The sequence below is a fragment of the Dermacentor andersoni genome, chromosome 10 (genome assembly GCF_023375885.2).
Source record: "Dermacentor andersoni chromosome 10, qqDerAnde1_hic_scaffold, whole genome shotgun sequence".
NCBI lineage: Eukaryota > Metazoa > Arthropoda > Arachnida > Ixodida > Ixodidae > Dermacentor > Dermacentor andersoni.
The window spans coordinates 46,924,962-46,945,576 of NC_092823.1; the positions used below are offsets into that span (position 1 = coordinate 46,924,962).

A 20,615-nucleotide genomic window follows, 5' to 3' on the forward strand; every position below is an offset into this window, starting at 1 on the left:
ACATGACGTGCGTACAAGCACACATGCGCACGTCTCACTCGGTGACCGCGAACACTCGCTGTCACAGTGCTAGCTTCAGGAAAAGCGGTGGCAGCGGGGAGAGAACGTTCGTCGATGTGTCTCCTCTCAACGCACCTCCAAACACTTACATTACGCGACTATCAAAATTAGACGCGCAAAAAGGATACGCATATGAAGCCGCCAGCCATTTCGGTTCACCAAATTGTTGCACCCACCACAGATTACCTACACGATAGGGCAGGGGATTGCGCATGCGCTCAGCGATGGCTTGCGCAATCACGGCCGGGCTAATGAAGAACACGTGCGTTTGTTTAGTGTTGGGCTCTCGGGCGGAAGGATGGTATCAAGCCACCATCAACAGCATTACTCTCAGCTCCCCTTAGCACACTTTCCCTCGCACCCACAGAATACCGCGTGCGAGACAGGCTGGATCGTCAGGCTCTTGCACTGAATGCGGAACATCACGATGGTGGCGACAGAAAAATCCACCTTGAAGGCACCTTAACTTTCCTATAAAAATAAATTACTCAGACGTCTGGGCCCAGTTTTGCTTTATTGATTTCTCGAAATGGTTGTTTTTGGCGCTTATTCAAGTATATATTTAATGCGATTTTGATTTAAATATTTAGCAGGCTACTCTTTATTTTCAGGTGGTTTGCTGAGTTGCGCAGTGCGTAAAGAAAAAATAAATCAGCAGCATTATACATTTTTCTCAATTGAATAATATAACATCATGAGGATGCGGCGTATACTAACAACCTTGTAGTAAAATTTAGTGAACTGTTTAAACAAACAATTTACATTAATCAAAATTACAATTTCTGAATTTTTCCAAACATGGCAGCTACAAATGTTAGCTGTTATTCCAGTTATTCCAAGCAAAATTTGCTGGCTAACCACACGAAAGCCTAATTAAACGCCACGAATTATATTTTCGCTTGACTCAAGGGCTGCAATTGGGACTTCGATAAAAGCAGAGCAGGTTTGCTGGTTTGTGTTGCGCCGCGGGTGGTTTGGAGATGGAACATGCGAAAACGCTGTTGTAAACTGGGGCAAACCCCTACGTAATGGTCAGAACGTTTTGTTCTCTTTCCAAATAACTTTCTTTATACGTAGTGCCTAAATGTAATGTGCACGCCAGACATTGCAAAAGAGCGCGTATTAAAACTACTGGAGCAACGTAGTTATTGATTAGTTTCCTAGGGATAGTTATGCAAACATCTAAAGAAAGGCGCAGAAGAAGGTGCCACCGATTTGGGAACATTAGCTGGAACATATATTGTGCAAAATTTCGACACTCATTTGTCGTTTGCTGATATGTAACAACAACATTGATGTTACTCAGTATTTCGGCAGTGGTGATTTGCCAGCGGTGATGCGGCAGCGATGATTGCCATGCTGTAGTTATAACAAGGAATTCCTAAACATCGTGATGCATTGAATGTGGAGGACTGGCTGGCACATTTTGCTCATCATACTTTACTGTGCGTGGGCCAATTTCGTTCTTAATAAAGACTGCACGTGCATTTTGCGTTATTGTCAATGCCACGTCCTCTTGATTTGGGGTAATCCAAACACTTCTTTTCGCAGCGCATTATAGGCTTCGTGTTTTAACCGAACATTAGAGCAGTCATAAGGAATAGCCACATTAAACAACACGAAACAATTCATGACACACCTGTGTAAACACCTTCTGTACGAAATGGTTGTACCGTAGCCTTGAATGGTAATTAGTGAGCATATTTTCCCTGAGTAAGCCTCGTGCCATCGAGGAGTGATGCTCTACCGTATACTTGAGTATCGCCTGGGGCACATTTTGTAATATACATTATATTTATTTCAACTATGTCCGACCAGCGTGTAAACAGGTGCTTACTATGCTTCGCAACAATATCCAGGACTTATTGACAACATTAAAAACACAGGAGGAAATACCGCAAAAGGTACCCGGCATTGTTTATTATTTGAAAGAAACAACTTTTCTAGCTGCCATTTCATTGAGCACGCTGATTTCTGAGAAAAAGTCGGCTGTCTAATACAGTTGAAGATTTTTAAGGAAAGCACAGTGTGCTTCATGATCAAAGCTGTGGACCTCACTTTTCTGCGCAGTGATCTTAAGAAATTTCATAGTATCTGGTTGAAACTTCGGCCACTCAGATCCGCACGGCCCGGCTGGCACTCTGCAAAGAATGGAAAATAAAACAATGTAAGTGCTCGTGAACGCTAGAAGAGCGTAGCTTTCAAAGCGAAAAAGAAATCGGTTTATAACATGGTACTTATGAAATGAACCTATTGCGACAAAAAGAAATACCGAATATTTGCTTTTTTTGGTTGGAGAAGTAGAACATTGTGCAAGATTTTCAAAGCAAACATTAAAGTTTGAAACATTAGATGCCAGGTTTTTGTAGAACCCCTTTGATAGCACACGACATGCCTTTTTCTTTCATTTATATATTCGCATCGCCATACTTACAAGGGTGATAGGCACATCTACATGTATCTACTGTCCAGTACCCCCTAAAAATAACGGAGGGAACCAACTCTTCGCCTTATTGGTGTTTCACTTCCTCTGTATTTACACTGTTGGGTGCACTCTTATAAATAATCTGTACTGGAAAATCCACAAACTACAAAGGTGCTTCCTTTCATCTGCATGTCTAACGTACTGTTTAGCCTGGCTCTGACTCATCATTTTTGAAAGGAAAAACCAGTCAGAAAAGACAAAAGACAAGAACATTTGTCTTTTGTGACTAGCTTTTTCCCTTCACCTATATACCAACAGACCCAGATTTCCAGCCTTCTGCTACAATCATAACATTGTTCCCTAAGAATATCGTATTGTAGCATAGACGCAGAAAGCTGTAGAGGCTGGCGCTATATATATATATATATATATATATATATATATATATATATATATATACATATATATATATATATATATATAATATTACCGCACCTCGACCACACCACGAGTTCTCATGCACAGCATATATATATATATATATATATATATATATATATATATGAATAGCGGGAGAGTCCGAAGACCCTGCTTCCTCTTCATATTGCACCGTGAGGTATAAATTTTAGAGATGTGCTTTAAACATATAACTCTCATCTTACATGTGTCAGTGCTCGTCGGCTTTATTATTTACACCAGCACAGCCGGGCACAAATCAGCGGTGCGAGTGAGCTGACACCACCGGCGCTCCCATAAAAAGAATTATTCGCCTAACGCTGAACATAATTTCATGCGACGTGATGGTAAACGTTTCTTGCCGCCTCCAGCTCAATAAGTGAAAGGTGAGGCGTCAAAGTAGCGGCCGCCGCAAAATATCCAAGACGATGCTGTCGCACACGCTCAGTTCCGCCCACCGTCTTGTGCGTAGGGCAACGCTATCTGGTAGTGTTGCGGAAAAGGAAGCCTTGACCCAAATGATTGAACTCTCCTCTTTCATTGTGAAATAACATGGTAGTGTAAGACAAAAAAATAACTCGCCATTCCGAGCCTGCGAAATTGGATGGCCAGCGAAACTGTTAGATAACCGCTCAAATGCCGTCGATGGGGATATAAAATGTTTTAATGTTCTGCCTACACATAGCACGACACCGTTGTTGCCGAATTGCAATTTCGCACACTTCGACGCTAATCATATTTCCGCTGCTCTTCGGTAGTCTCAACTTTGCGTGGAGTGCCCATAGCAGTCTTTCAATGAACTGAACGAGTTGCTAGGCAGCTTTTCCTTTTATATATGAAATTTGGTGACATCATTCACTTATTCGCATGCTGCTGTTTACCCTTTGCCACCGGAGCAGCTTATGCAACCGTAATCTTCACCGGGAAACGTGCCTCGCGTTGTTCACAGGCATCTTATCATCCATCATGCGGTTTTGACGCTTGTTTTGGGCTTTATTGAAATGAATACTGAGCTGTGTGTCGTATGCCTGATTCCAAAGGAGATGGGCACTTTTTTTCGTTTCATTTTTTTCGGTGATGGAGAAAGGAGACATTTACTTTTTATGGTTCTTTCTTTCAGTTTATTTGTTGTTTTGAGACAGACACGACAATTCCCGACAAAGTAGAGGCTAACACCTTCGTTGCAAAAAATATAGCCGTGTAAGATGAGTTTCCTGACTGAGCACAGACTGGTAATTGACTTCTTTATAAGTTTTCTATAGAGAACCTCTCAGTATACTGAATGTGTCAGTAACAGAGCGCCTTACCTTCCTTTAGCAAAGTTGGTCCATACGTTGACGACTTTCCTACTGAATGGAATGTCAGCCAAGCAACCGTAGTCGGCATCAAAGGGTCTCCCAAACTCAAGAGGTGTGTCGTCTCCATGAGTCATACCAAACCATGGACGTCTTCTGTTGCAGCGAAGCACGTAGTCCATTTCGTAAACGTATACACCATTGTCAGTGCTCACGATGGCCGTTGCATTGGACAGTTTGGAAGCCGTGATAAATGTACCGCAAACCACATGGGTGTCACTTTTCGTTTCAACAAAGGCTTCGCGCAGTCGGTCATAGTCAAAGTCTGAAATGTTGTCCATGTACTTGCTTTGCAGCTTCAACACATCCGCAAGAGGTAGCTTACTATAGAGGATTCCTAAGTAGTGAATCATTTCAGCCTTGCTGATATTTCGCGGTGGCAGTACAAGAGAGAAAGTATCTCTGAAGGCAGAGTAAATTAACATACTTCCTTCATTTGCCACGTGGCCAATCACAACGTCTTTGTCTCCTGGAAAGGAAGCTTCGCTGTTTCTTATAGGTAGGAATTCATCTCCGTAAATCGGCTCGAACTTACCACTCCCTTCATCTACGAAAGTCTGTTCAACTGACGCGATCAGTGTTGCGTTGATACCTCGAAGGCAAGCTATGCTCTCTGAGGAAAAGTTTCCTTTATAACTTGCGTTGTAGCAACCGAGTGTCCTTGCGAATTGTTTTGTATAATCCAGCATCATCGACGTGCTTTGTGCACGATCACTGTTTGTAACACCGGCACTTTGAATAATCGCTCGCCTGAAAAGATTCTGACTTCCTGGAGATAGAAGGTGAAAACCGATTGATATGCCGCCAGCGCTCCATCCGAACAAGGTGACGGAACGTGGGTCACCTCCAAATACCTCGATGTTCTCTTGTACCCACTTCAGTGCCAATACCTGGTCATGAAAAGCTTGGTTACCTGGAGCGCTTTCTGTTCCATCATACAGGAAGCCGTACGACTGAAGCCTGCGATACAGACAAATATAGCAAAAGCCTGTAAAAACATGTGCATATACCGCTTGTCTGTCAGTTACAAAAAGCACTCAATAAAAAGAAATTTTCCATATTCCGCTCGTCTCGTTACCAGCTATACGAGCGCAATTTACGCAGCTTTGCAAAAGAACGAAGCGGAAGCAAACTGAGCATACAATATAGCAGAGCTATTTCTCGCCCGATGGCTACTAAGCGCATTACGTACAATGTTTTGCAGTCAGTCATATATTAAGCAACTCAGTCTTCCTGAATTGCACAAACTTAGTGTGAAATATTTATGCTTACGCGAGCATTTTACAAGAGTTCGTACATTTGAGTAGATGAAAACTTGGCCTCCTTGCCAAACTTCCCAAGTCACTACCAATAACCATATGCATGGGTCCGCCTGACATTAGGTTGCTTGGTGTTTCCTTTACAATTTGTAGGTATTTGTGCTTCCTGTACTTTGCTGTTGCCTGTTACAATAAAAACCATGCAGAAAAAGTGAACAACATTGAACCGTGAGGAGAAGAGACGCACCTAAACTTCGACAAACAATTTGAAAGCAGTGATTATACGAAGATTGGGAATATTTCTGCTAAGTATGAGACGTCATGTCACAATATATGCCGAATCTTTCACTGACTCGAACGAAATTCTAAAAATCGGTTGCTACACAGTGGCGTAGCCAGAAATTTCGTTTAGGGGGGGCTGGCGTAGGGCTAAATGTTGCAGATCGGCCTTTTCCTTAAAGAATTTGTCACCGCATCACATACACGAATAATAACTGCATTGCCATTGCCAAAGGTGGTGCAAACGAATTCTTGAACGCTGCGGAGCGTCAATACAAGTAAAACATATTTTTTGAGAACAGAATACAATCATAGGTCTTAAAAATTGTAGCCAGAAATGAATAATCTCAATGTTTCTATGTTTTCTGTCTATTTAATAAGTAAGTAAAATACCACACGAACTTTACAACTATGTCAACTTGAAAACAGCAAAGAATTGAATTCCGCTGATATGAAAAATTTCAAGGCCACGGAATGAACAAGTTGAGGGCAAATATTTTAATGAGACATTGACATTCAAGAACACATTTTTGTACATATACAATGGCCAGGGAAAAATCTCAATGACGCGGTCCCTTGTTACGATATATTGCGCAGGAGCAGCCGTCACCTGTCGTGTATTCTTAGTAATTGCAGCGAAATTATAGTCACAACACAGAACACATATAAAAAGCAGGAGCTCTGCGAAATCTATGAAGTTGAGTCAAATGAAAGTGAGCCAATGCCAATATATGACAAACTGGGCACTCTATTTAAATGTAGTCCCCACAAGCATTTAGCCATTCGTCCCACCGACTAAGGAGTCGCGTCATTGCCGTCTCAAGACATTCCTTGGGTTGCTGCTTCAAAAATTCTGTAACTGACTCTTTCACGTCATCGTCCGACAGAAATCTGGTCTCCTTGAGCTGTTTTTCAGATACCCCAAAATGTGGAAGTCGCAAGGCGACATGTCTGGGCTATATGGCGGGTATTGCAGCATTTTCCACTTGAACTTTGCCAGTTTTCTGTTAACCACATCAGCGACATGGGGACGCGCATTGGCGTGGAGCAAGATAACCCCATTCCTCAATTCCCCACGTTGTTTTTTCTTGACCGCCACATGTAGCAGATCTGGCGTTTCACAATACCGGAAACGATTGATTATCGCACCAGGCTTATCAAATTCGATCAGTAATGACCCCTGATGGATGGATGGATGAATGAATGTATACAACTATATTAAACGGCCCCTCAGAATCGAAAGAAAAGTCAACAACATCTTTGCTACAGAAATTACGGCCTTTGCTTTCTTTAGGGGTGGTGAATTCGAATGTTTCCACTTTGACTTTGCCGTCGAGTTTCAGGCTCGTAGTAGGGGAACGACGATTCGTCCCCGATCACAATTGCAGATAAGTCGTCACCCTCATTGCGACACCGAATTAAATTATTCAAGGCAGCGCCGAACCTCTCCATCTTCTGACGGTAGTTCTAAATATTGGGCATCCATTGCGCGCACAACTGATAAACCAGGTGTTCATAAATTATGGTGTGAACCGAACCGCGACTGATGTCCACATGCTCTGCTAGTTCATTGATGTTTATCCTCCGTTCTTGTCTATTTGGATCAAACTTTGCAATTGTTCTAGGGGTGATTGCGCGGCGGCTTTTTCCGGTCTTGGATCGTCTTTGCAATTTTCACGTCCTTCTTTGAAGCGTTTACTCAAACGCTTCACAGTAGCCCATGAAAGGCAATATTCAAAACAAAAGGCAGCCACATGGCTACTAATTGCTTTTTGGGAAGCACCTTCAGCTTTTAAATACCTAATGACACCACGCTGTTCAACATTTGGAGCTTCCATTATGTCACGCATCCATGCTCAATCCAGGGTACGAGACCATTGTGTTACTCTTCTAAATGAGAGATGTCTGTGTGCTACGCGCGTGCTTCGCACTTGATGAACCGAACCATTATTGCGCTCCCGGGTGGTTTGGCTCAATTTCATTTGACTCGCTTTCGTACATTAAAAATTCGAAGATATAATGGAATATACAAAGAAGGGCAGCGGTGGCGTTGAGGTAGAGCATCCGCCTCGCGTGCAAAAGGACCGTGGTTCAAATCCCGGTGCCGCGCAATTTTCCACCGGAATAGAAAAAACGAATCCGCGTGTTGATAAAATTTCATAAACAGGCCAGGAATGCGGCTTGATCCCAGTGACCACAACCGCTAACTCACTCCTTCACCAGAGCAGAATTGGCCACCATCGTGCAGTACTTGGCCACAACCTCCTATATGAATAGAACAATCAAACCCCAGCCCTCTCAGTCCCCAGCAGCTGCGAAGCAACTGACCACGGCAGCGGTCAGAACTATTACGCAGCAAAGGGTGCTAAGAATCCCTAGATCCGGACAGCCCGCCTTTGCAATCTGAGCCTGGCAACAATTACCGCTAGAACGTTATCTAGTGAGGCGAGTCTAGCAGTGCTATTAGAGGAATTAGAGGGTAGTAAATGGGATATAATAGGACTCAGTGAAGTCAGGAGGACAAATGAAGCATGTACAGTGCGAAAATGCGGGCACGTCCTGTGCTACCGGGGCTTAGCGGAGAGACGAGAACTAGGAGTCGGATTCCTGATTGATAAGAATATAGCTGATAACATACAGCAACTCTATAGCATTGACGAGAGGGTGGCAGATCTTGTTGTGAAACTTAATACGACGTACAAATTGAAGGTCGTACAGGCCTACGCCACTACATCCAGTCACGATGACCAGGAAGTCGAAAGCTTCTAGGAAGACGTCGAATCGGCGATGGGTAAAGTCTAAACCAAGGTAGGCAAATGCCAAGGTTGGCAAAAGCAAGCTGGAGACAAGTCAGTGGGGAAATATGGCATAGGCACAAGGAATAGCAGGGGAGAGTTATCAGTAGACAAAGCAGAACAGATTAATATGCGGATAATGAATGCCTTCTTCCGCAAGCGGGTAGCTGAAAGTGGACGTGGAGGAGCCCGAATGACGAGACAAGAAATGAAATACATCTTAACTCTGCGCTAACCCTGGCATCATACCAGATGTGGACCTGCTCGACAAGGTACGCTGCAGTGACCATAGGATGGTAAGAACTCGAATTAGCTTAGACTTGAGGAGGGAACGGAAGAAACTGGTACATAAGAAGCCGATCAATGAGTTAGCGGTAAGAGAGAAAATAGAGGAATTCTGGATCAAGCTATTCGGCTTTAACTCAGGAAGAGGATCTTAGTATTGAAACATTGCACGACAATTTTATGGACATTATAAAAGACTGTGCAATAGAAGTCGGTGGTAACTCCGTTAGACAGGATACCAGTAAGCTGTCGCAGGAGACGAAAGATTGGGTCAATAAACGCCAATGTATGAAAGCCTCTAACCCTACAGCTAGAATATATCTGGCAGAACTTTCGAATTTTATCAACAAGCGTGAGACACCTGACATAATGAAGTATAATATGGATAGAATGGAACATGCCCTCAGGAACGGAGGAAGCCTAAAAGCAGCGAAGAAGAAACCAGGAATTGGCAAGAATCAGATGGATGCGTTAAGAGACAAAGCCGGCAATATCATTACTAATATGGATGAGATATTTCAAGTGGCTTAGGTGCTCTATAGAGATTTATACAGTACCAGTGGCACCCACGACGATAATGGAAGAGAGAATAGTCTAGAGGAATTTGAAATCCCACAAGTAACGTCGGAAGAAGCAAAAAAGCCTTGGGAGCTATGCAAAGGGGGAAGGCAGCTGGGGAGGGTGAGGTAACAGCAAATTTGTTGAAGGATGATGGGCAGATTGTTCTAGGAGAACTGGCCACCCTCTATACGCAATGCCTCATGACCTCGAGCGTACCGGAATCTTGGAAGAACGCTAACATTATCCTAGTCCATAAGAAAGGGGACGCCAAAGACTTGAAAAATTATAGACCGATCAGCTTACTGTCCGTTGTCTACAAAGTATTTACTAAGGTAATCGCAAATACCCTCAGGAACACCTTAGACTTATGCGAAGCAAAGGACCAAACAGGATTCCGTAAGGACTACTCAACAATAGACCATATTCACACTATCAATCAGGTGATAGGGAAATCTGCCGAATATAACCAATCCTTATATATAGCTTTCATTGATTACGAGAAAGCGTTTGACACAGTCGAAGCCTCAGCAGTCATGGAGGCATTACGGAATCAGGGTTTCAACGAGCTGTGTGTAAAAATATTGAAAGATATCTATAGCGGCTCCACAGCCACCGTAGTCCTCCATAAAGAAATCAACAAAATTGCAATAAAGAAAGGTGTCAGCAAGGCAGATACGATCTCTCCAAGGCTATTCACAGCGTGTTTACAGGACGTATTCAGAGACCTGGATTGGGAAGAATTGGAGATAAGTGGTAATGGAGAATATCTTAGTAACTTGAGATTCGCTGATGATATTGCCTTGCTTAGTAGCTCAGGGGACCAACTGCAATGCATGCTCACTGAGCTAGAGAGGCAAAGCACAAGGGTGGGTCTAAAAATTAATCTACAGAAAACTGAAGTAATTTTAACACTCTTGGAAGAGAACAGCAGTTTACGATATGTAGCGAGGCACTGCAAGTGGTAAGGGAATACATTTACTTAGGGCAGCTAGTGACCGCGGATCCGGATCATGAGACCGAAATAATCAGAAGAATGAGAATGGGCTGGGGTGCGTTTGGCAGGCATTCTCAGATCATGAACAGCAGGTTGCCATTATCCATCAAGAGAAAAGTTCATAACAGCTGTGTCTTACCAGTACTCACGTACGGGGCAGAAAGCTTGAGGCTTACGAGAAGGGTTCTACTTAAATTGAAGACGACGCAACGAGCTATGGAATAAATGATGGGTGTAACGTTAAGGGATAAGAAAAGAGCAGATTGGGTGAGGGAACAAACGCGAGTTAATGATATCTTAGTTGAAATCACGAAAAAGAAATGGGCATGGACAGGACATGTAATGAGGAGGGAAGCTAATCGATGCTTATTAAGGGTTACGGAATGGATTCGAAGGGAAGGGAAGCTTAGCAGGGCGCGGCAGAACGTTAGGTGGGCGGATGAGATTAAGAAGTTTGCAGGGACGACATGGCCACTATTAGTACATGACCAGGGTAGTTGGAGAAGTATGGGAGAGGCCTTTGCCCTGCAGTGGGCGTAACCAGGCTGATGATGATGATGATGACAAATGCGAAGATGCAGCTTGATAAAGGGAAGAAATGTGTCAATGGAAACAAAGTTCACCGTACACATATGCAAAACCTCGCTACAAGATATTGAAACATACCTTAAGGATCCAATAAACTTACATATCTAAGAAAGGTCACCGTATATAATGCGTTCAACAAGGCAATTGAACATGTTGCGCAACCACAGATTCACAGATCACAGCCCCCCTGCCTCCACTCCACCTTATTTATCCCGCGCGACAGGAGGCGGAGCGCTTCTTCCCAGCTTTTCTCCCTTGCGCGCAGAAGACTCAGCCACCATCGTCAGCTCACTCATGCAGTTGCCCCCCCTCCCTACACTTTCACTCCCAGACACAGCATGCAGCGCGCGGGGACGATGTTATCGGCTTGGATTTTAAACGGGACATGATGGGGACGGCAGCGGCAAGAATGTCCTAGAGTGTCCATAAAAGAAGTAGCAAAATCAATCTTTCACCATGCGACAATTTGCTGCGCCGCAACAATGTATATTTTTTTTTTTGTGGGGTGGAGGCATCGAAATGAAGAAACGCAAAGGAAAGCATGTTGGCCACAATCGAACACCTACTTTAGGCAGCTAATGTGACCACTGAAGGAATATCGACGAATACGCGAGGCGCTTGATGCACAGAGAACCATACGCATTCTGCTCGCTATCCTACACCGGTGAGACAAAATTTTCCACAGAGGTTGCGCTCAAGTGAATGCGTTGCAGTGCGTCCAGCCCTCGCAGTGATGACGGCGAGCGGCCATTGTTTCCTTTTTTCGTCTGCTAGCCATAAAACATCCAGCATTCTGCCAGGCGAAAATCCACTCGGCTAGAGAAAAACCAACGCGCATCGAAGTGCACCGCGCGGTCGTCGGGGAAACACGAGAAATAGAATAACGATCTGGCTGGCTGTGGCTGCCCGCGGGTAGCAAGAAAAAAAATTGAAGAGGTCTAATGTGTCCTCGCGAATAAAAGTGAAAGCAAAGAAAAAAATAAGAACCTAGTTACCTCTGCAGGCTTTAGTGACTTCCTATGGATGCTTTGGTGTGGGCGAAACAAATGTTGATAATTTTTTCTGTGACATGACGGCAAAAATGAAACGCAACAATACTTCGTCTCACGCTTTGTCAACTTGCCTAAGATTGTGTTGATTTGACTTGTCTTGTTTTATGTCCCGATGTACGAATTTAGAAATGTCAATGCACCTTTCGCATAAAACGTTTATAGGAGCTTTGTACCCATATAATTACGATATTGAATTTCATGCGCTCCGTAGATTCGGCAGCCTCCGCGAGATGCCGCGACCAGCACGCTCGCCACAAAACCCTCTTGAATCTTCGTGCTTCGATGGGCTCCTTGGCGTTATGTGACTCCCGGTGCATGGGCGTTCCCGGGAAATAAAGGCTGACTTCGCAACGTAGGCGCTGAGATGACTTTTCGTGCGCGAAAAAGGCATTCTAGACAATAAATCCAGAATGATTTCCGGTGGCGTGGGTTGTTTTGCCCGGTGGTGCATAAGAGCAGGAAAGAATTTCGGGGGACGGCGGGAGGGGCTGAAGCCACATAACACCCCCCCCCCCCCCCCTGGCTACGCCCCTGGTGCTGCACCGTATACAACTGAAAGCAACGGCGTATTGTTGGTTATCACCAAGAGTTAGTCCCATAGTTTTGTTTTTACTATTACTTAGCAGACATTTTACGGTAATATAGTGAGAATAAAAAAATGTTTAGGACAGAAGTCCCATTCAAAAGTTGAAAGGCGGGCTGTGAGAACCCTAATCAACTTGATTCGGTATAGTTATCTTTTTCGTGAGCCATTTTTTCAGAGCTAATAATTAACTGCCTACAATATCGCTAAACATTACGTCACCGGTCAATTGCTCACTTCTGAATTCTTGTCCTCTCAACAGTTGTCCTAAAGAACGAGGCCCGCAAACCCAGCTAAACGAATTAAAGCAATCGGCCATGGGATCCGTCGTCAGCACCTACGTGGTGAATATTGATATCGCCGGTGAGATTCCGCATGACGAATATAGCAAAATATTGGTGGGCGCTGAAGAAAGTTTCAGATAGTTCGGAGTGCTGCAATTCAGATGCACACAAGCACACAGTGACGTCTATTTTATCGATATTTTGTGGACACTATTCAGAGCTTCGAAAAAAGGTTGAAGCTGTAGATAACACTGTCGAATTGACTTGACCGGTTGCTTCTCTGCAGGTTCTACAATCTCTCCAAAGTGACTTTTGGCCTAAAGCAAATATGTATTCGTCCTGCATAATTTACTGTAACCCTTTACCAACCAACATTTCTCAAAAAAGTCTCAAAAGAGAAGACGACCACGAACGTTGTGCCATTACCGTAGTTTGAGTAATGTGTAGAGGTCAATTTCTAATGTTTCGGTCAAGTTACGCGAAACACAAGGTTGCGTTCAGGAGGCTGACATTCCAACGATACTTCGGAGACAATAACTTTCAGCTTCGCTCACGATAATAAAGCCCTCTACTTTTTTCTATCAAATACACGGCCTTTCCGCTCTTCCGTGCGACAGGAAAATACTTACACAGCTTGTGAAGTTATTTTTCATAATCAAATATACCAGTAACTGCGCTCCCGACAGAGTGGTGCACTTCTGTGCCATCGTTACGCTGTGATTGCTCGAAGGCAGGAAATGTTTCACTCCAATTATAAGGTTATTGATATAGTTGGCGAGCCACCTGTAGGCAATGGTGACCACGACGACTTGCCCGAGGGCAGCCAAATTGCCTCCGTCGTCTAGCCACATTGCAGCGGAGCCAATTTGAAATTCTCCCCCGTGTAGCCATGCCATCACTGGTAGGTGGGCTGACGAGTCCAGCTTCGGTGTCCATATGTTAAGGTACAGGCAGTCCTCGCTCTTTGGTCTGTCTGCAAGTAGGAATTGGAAATTTCCGAAGTGTCATATTTATTTTAATATTACCCATGGACATCCGATACTTAGTCAATAACAGGTACGTCCTGAATCTGAATGTAGGCAGGCTCCTAGTACTGCCAGGCAAATTAGGCATGTGCTGTTTGCTCCACGTTTGCGTAGTGTATGACTAAAATGCTTCAGTGCCCGCGGAAGCGTAGAGATCAGGGACCATATTCTTACGCTAGTAAACTTTGTAAGAACACGAACAGTCCAATAGGGACAGCAAACAAAGTGTTGCGCGAACGGAGGATGATGAACTGGAGACTATTTAGAAAGTATATTTACAAGGGATAACTGCAGCACTGACCAGTTCAGCCAACAGCTCGAGAGCCAGAGTACCTTCGTTCTCTTCATCGGGGCGCCCGCTTGCATCGTCCACGAGAAGCACGCAATATGCATGTGTCACTCACCCCCCGCGGCCGAAGCACCGTCCCGGTGCGCGTAAATATCGGTGATAACAGGAGGATAATATGGCTTGAGGCGTGCGACATGCACAACGTCACTGGAATGCGGGGCCGACGAGGCACTGGTACCGACTGGGACGATTTCGTACGTAATTGCAGTCACGGTGCGCAGCACTCGAGGCGGGCCTGAGTACCGAGACAAGAGTTTTTCTGACAGGCCAACGGGACGAGTCGAGGACCACACGAGTACCAGAGATTCAGACGAAAAGTGGACGTATCTGTGTTGGCGGTCGTACAAATGCCGTTGTTTCTCTTGGGAGTTCACGAGACGAGCGTGGGTAATTTCGCGTGCTTGGGCTGCCCTGGTGATGGCGTCGAGTTCATACTCTCTGGTCTCTGCTGCGGCGGATGGAAGGGACGCATCCAACGGCAATGTGTGTCCTTGGCCGAACAGAAGAAGTAACGGGGAATAACCGGCAGTGTCGTGACGCTAAAAATTATGCACAAAAGTGACATAGGGTAGGGCAAGCCCGCAATCAGTATGGTCGGACGAGACATACTTTGCAAGGATGTCTGTTAAGGTGTCATTCAAATTCTCCGTGAGGCCATTAGTCTTGATGGTAAGACGTTGTCAGTATGTGCTTCGTTGAGCAGTACTGCAGGATAGCGGCGACGACTTTAGAAAGAAATGTCCGACCATGGTCAGTGAGCAGTTGGAGTGGAGCACCATTTTGCAGAATCACGTCGCGTAAAAGAAAATCGGTGACTTCTCTGGCGCCGCTGTTGGAAGCCTTCTGGGGATGGCGTAGCGCGTGGCGTAATATGTCGCCACACGACCCATTTGTTGCCAGACGTGGATAGAGGGAAAGGGCCAAGTAAATCCAAGCCAACGCGATAGAACGGCTCCGAAGGATTGTCCAGCTGCACAAGGCACCCATCAGGGAGCGTCGACGGTATTTTCCGCCGCTGGCATTTCTCAAATGCCGCAACCTATTTCCGGACAGAGCTGGCAAGGCCTGTTCAAAAGAAGCGTCAACGAGTCCGGTCGTAGGTGCGGGAGACGCTAAGGTGACCTGCCGGTGGTAAATCGTGAAGATCGTGGAGAACAGCTGAGCGGAGGTGCTTAGGAATGACGGGGAGTAGGGCAGGACCGTCGAGGGATACATTGTGACGGTATAATACACCACCCACGAGAACAAACAGGTAAAGGGACGAATCATAAGGCAAAGATTCTAAGCCATCAATGATGACGCGCAATGTGGCATCACAGCGTTGCTCGTCGGCAACGTGTAGCAGCTGAGAGACGGAGAAAGCACAAGCGTAGGCAACGGGGTCAGGGTCAGCGGGTGGTTCGTCCACTGGATAGCGTGATAAGCAGTTTGCGTCTTGAAGTAATCGGCCAGACCTGGACACTACTGCCTATAAATATTCTTGCAGCCGCGGAGCCCAGTGAACAAGCCGGCCGGTAGGATCCATGAGGGAGGAAAGCCAGCGGAGCGTGTGGTGGTCCGTGATTAAAGAAAAGTGCGGGCGCAATTCGGAAACCGCCCGGACGACAGACAGGCATTCACGAACTGTAATCGAATAGTTTCGCTCCGCTAGTTTGAGGAGGGGGCTAGCGTAGGCGATAACATGATCGTGACGCTTTAGACCAGTGCGAAGAAGGCGCTGAGCTAAGACGGCTCCAATACCGTGACCACTGTAATCAGTGCGCACCTCTGTAGGAGAGGATGGGTGAAAGTGGGTCAGTATAGGTGACGTGGTGAGAATGTTGGTGAGGTGGGCAAACGCGGCAGTTTGCGCGGGGCCCCTCGCAAACGGCACGTCCTTCTTTAGAAGATCAGTAAGTGGCCGGAGAATCGCTGCGAAGTCTTTAACGAAGCGTCAGAAGTAGGAGGAGAGTCTTACAAAGCTTCCTATGTCTTCGACAGACTGAGGTACAGGAAAAGACGGTTGAATACCGGAAGCGTCGACGAGGTGCCCCAGCACTATAATCTGCCGATGACCGAAGTGACATTTCGATTAATTTAGTTTGAGCCCAGCCTCACGGAAGATTTGAAGAACAGCAGATAAGCGCTGAAGGTGCGCCTGAAATGTAGGCGAAAATACGAGAACGTGGTCTAGGTAGCAAATTCATGTTGACCATTTGGAGCCTTCAAACCAAGAGCCCATCATACGTTTGAACGTTGCTGGGGCGTTGCATAGACCGAACGCCGTAACTTTGAATTGATATAGACCATCAGGGGTGACGAGCGTGGTCTTCCCTTAGTCTTTTTCATCCACAGAAATCTGCCCAATAACCAGACCGAAGGTCTTTTGATGAAATGGAGTTGGCACCGTAGGGACAATCGAGGGCGTCATGAGTGCGAGGCAAGGAATAGACGTGTTTCTTGGTAAGGCGGTTTAAATAACGATAATGTATGCAGAAACGCCATGAACGCCATGCGCCATCTTTGTTTTTAACAAGCACCACTGGAGACGCTCAAGGCTCAACGAAGGTTCAACAGCGGTTTTGGTAAGCATCTTGTTCACTTTATCTTGAATAACCTTACGCTCTGAAGCAGAAAATCTATATGGCCGGTGATGAATAGGACTGGCATCACCAGTATTTATGTGATGCTTAACAATTGAAGTCTGGCCCAATTGGCGATTTTTGAGGTCGAAGTTGGCATGGTAGGAAACCAAAAGGTGACACAGAGCTGCTGCTTCTTCAGCCAATAGGTCCACTGCAATCATGTGACGAAATGTTGAGTGAGGGCAAATAGCATCCTGTGGACATGGTGAAGAATCTGAGCAGATATCTACTGAAAACAACGTGACGTAGTCATCTCCTATAGCCCGCAGCGTTGCCACCGATATGCCTTGGAGTAGAATTTACTTTGTCAGGCCAAAATTGACGAAAGGGAGGCATGTCTGGTTATCGGCGACGGTGACGACGGAGTGGGGCACAGTGATACTGCGCATCAAAAGGACATCAGGATCAGGTGTGGCGGCGTAATCACCAGCGGGCACAGGGAAAGATGATAGCAAATCGACGAAAGTCAAGGCTTTAGGCAGCAGGTAGACGAAGGCGGTCGTACTAAAGTAGTTCGGCTGTTCGGAACGAATATGCGCGAGCAGAGGAAGTTCTAGGCAAAGGGTACTGGCAGAACAGTCGCTCAAAGCTGAATGCGCCGTAAGAAAGTCGAGTGCGAGGATTAGGGCATAGTGACAATTTGTGAGCACTGTAAAAAGAACGGCAATGTGGCCGTCGGCGATACTTATACGGGAAGTATACATTCCGGTGACGTCAACAGTGCTGCCATCGGCCACGCGTACGGCTCCTGTAGTAGCAGGCGTGAGAACCTTCCTCAGCCGACGACGGACGGAGGTTACAACTTAGTATGGAAACCTGGGCTCCAGTATCTATTAACACCGTCAAAGGGACACCGTCGACATGAATGTCAAGTTCCGTTTCGTCGGGAGAGTCAATGGAGTATTTCGAGACGACGAAGATAATGCAGCAATATCATTAGCGAGGGCCCCCGACCCCTCAGAGGAGGTTCGTATGAAGAAAAACCTTTGTAAATTCGGATCGTGCGTATTTAGTATTTTGTTTTGCTCCCACAATTAATTTTTTTCGCGCCTACCGCAGCAACGCTCTTCACAAAGTTCTCGCAGTATATGTTAATAATAACGCACGAGATCTACATTTCTTCTGTAGTCCGTTCTGATTCGAAGGTTGGGCATGAAGACCCTACTGTGCGTTTGGATGTGATACGTATATTTTATTACCATCACCACCACCACCAGCCTATTTTTATGTCCACTACAGGGCCAAGGCCCCTGCCTGCGATCTAAAATTACCGTTCTGTATATTTACGGCTTCGTCAACACAGCCGTGTTCTATGGTGTTTAGGGCTACGAAGATGTCTTAGTTCTGTGGATAAATTGCGCAATTTGCTATTTTCTTGACTATACCGCTTGAGAGCAACATTATTGGTAACATTAGGATAAAGATAATGAGGGGCCTGCCGTGTTCGAAGAGGTTATAAAAACAGCAGAATCAACAAAAAATATCAGGTGAGGAAGAAGAATGCACTTGTTTGGCTTGCGTGAAGATGCTCAAAACTAGGGAACCGAAAACTCACAAATGAACGAGATCCTCAAATGATCAGGGCTGGGAATCAAACTTATCAAGTAGTGAATCTAGAATGTGTCACCCTATTTTAAAGAAACTTGTACTAGATGGAGCAGCGAGAAATAGACTCCATTTTTAAAGTAGCGTGCTGCTAGGTCTCTCCAGTGACTGATATTTTTGAAGTTTTTCCGTAGTTTGATTGTATCATCCGTAGTCCTAAAGCGTGCCCGTAGCCTGATCGCGTATTGAAATTATACGCAACTTTCGCTATAAAATCACAACCCTACGCTTCTTAGAAATTGACGTTTGTTCACCCACATATAATGCTTAAGCAAGGCTAATATATTTTTAATCAGAAAATATAAACTCATACGCTAACATATTACAAGAGTAGTGCCTTCACATGAAGAAAGGTGGGGTGATAGGGAAAGCATATATATATATATATATATATATATTCTTTTTTTATGCAAGGACAGCTTGAGGGGATAGCTGTAGAAAAGCTTTTGACAACTTTATTTTATACCGAAGCATAAATTGACAGAAGCGGTTTGGGGGTGAGGGGTGCTTGGAGAGGTAAATAATACATGGTGCCCGAGACAGACACAAGAAAATCACACATAAGGTAAATGCAATTGTTGCATAGTAGGAGCAGCCCCGTCTTCACCGACCATGTCAGCATGCTTTTCATTCGCTCAATTTCTTGAGGCCACCGCTAAAAGTACAGCCGTAGGTTACTGCCATGGTGTTGCCATGGGTATTGCTACGGATCCATTGCTTCTCTCGTGGGTGCGGAGAGCACTGGGAGGACTTCACATAACAAGGGTGAAAACAGCATTCATGCGTGTACCTATGCCGTGAACCGAGCGTGTTCTTGTTGTCGCTCAGTAACCAATATGGCTGATAGCGTTGACTGGAAGTGTATATAAATGCTTCATCACTTTTGAATTTCATTTAATAACTTTTATTGTTACACAATCTCATTGAGTTTGAGAGCAGTGTACGTGCCGCAAAATTGGCAGGTTATCGGAGGCTGTCGTACAAACAACACTTGTAACTGGAACAAGTTTCTGTGTTTTGGAAAGTAAAAATTCCAGCGAGGCACCGTGAAACCATCGAGATTAAGTAATTTAGGGTTGAAAAAAAACACGAATCTCCATCTAGAAAACTTCAGACTCACCATAGGGGACCCAAAGCTGATACCTTGGAGAGAACACGTTGATTTGCATGCAAGATGGTGGCGTCTTCGTAGCGTAGAGCACTTCATCACCCCATGATGTTGGCGGCTGTGGTTTCTTGTACCGCAATTCTCCGAGCGGTGGTTCAGCGTACGGTACGCCGGTGAAGCTATACACTTTTCTACCTTCAGCAACAGTACGTATGGCACCATGTATACTACCCGCTGCTGTGCTTACTACGGCCGTCTCTTTGGGGAACAATGCGGTGGCAATATTTAACTTCATAGCTCCAAGAACTAGCGTGGGAATATAGATAGCAGCTATGCAGAACGTACTCGTTTGTAGAAACATTGCCATTATTTTTAAATTTTAGCCTGTAACGGTCGATGTCGAGATCAGAAGCACTACGCGCTGAAGAAAACTGGGGATTGGAATGAACAGCTCATAGCGCTAGTTCCTGCAGGTGTGAGTTCAGCTCCTCTGATGCAGCTGCTACGCTGTAATGCCCCTGTGTGCGATACGCTTGCGGTAAAAAGCTTGTGGCTGCACTGTTGTTTCATATATGTGCATTACATGTTCACGGCACACACACACACACGCATATATATATATATATATATATATATATATATATATATAAACATGGCAGGCACAACGTCGCGGTTGTCTTTGGTGTATTTATCCAACAATTTCGGTCGGCGCACCGACCTTTTTCAAGGGCTACATGAAATTATCGGGGCAAAGCAGTCCGTTCCTATATGTTGGTGAGTAAAGCAAAACCGAAAAAACAGAAAGGACGAAAAGAAAAGGCAAATAACAAAAAAGAGAGGAAACGAGGCGATAAAATTTGGCTGCTGCTTAGCTCAGCTAACACTGGATTTTCCAAACCAAAGGTTGGTTTAGCCTGGTAAAGTCTTG

General features: G+C 45.1%; 1 protein-coding gene across 1 annotated transcript; it reads right to left on the minus strand.

The window, feature by feature from the left end:
* Positions 1 to 1,975: 1,975 nt before the first annotated feature.
* Positions 1,976 to 19,982, minus strand: LOC126543118 (acetylcholinesterase-1-like). Its single transcript, XM_072284673.1, has 4 exons — positions 19,700 to 19,982; positions 13,760 to 13,949; positions 4,249 to 5,256; positions 1,976 to 2,201 (listed from the first exon to the last, which is right to left on the minus strand). Exons 1-4 carry the CDS (start codon positions 19,980 to 19,982, stop codon positions 2,054 to 2,056), a joined length of 1,629 nt encoding a protein of 542 aa, XP_072140774.1. The 3' UTR covers positions 1,976 to 2,053.
* Between the last annotated feature and the right edge of the window lie 633 nt (positions 19,983 to 20,615).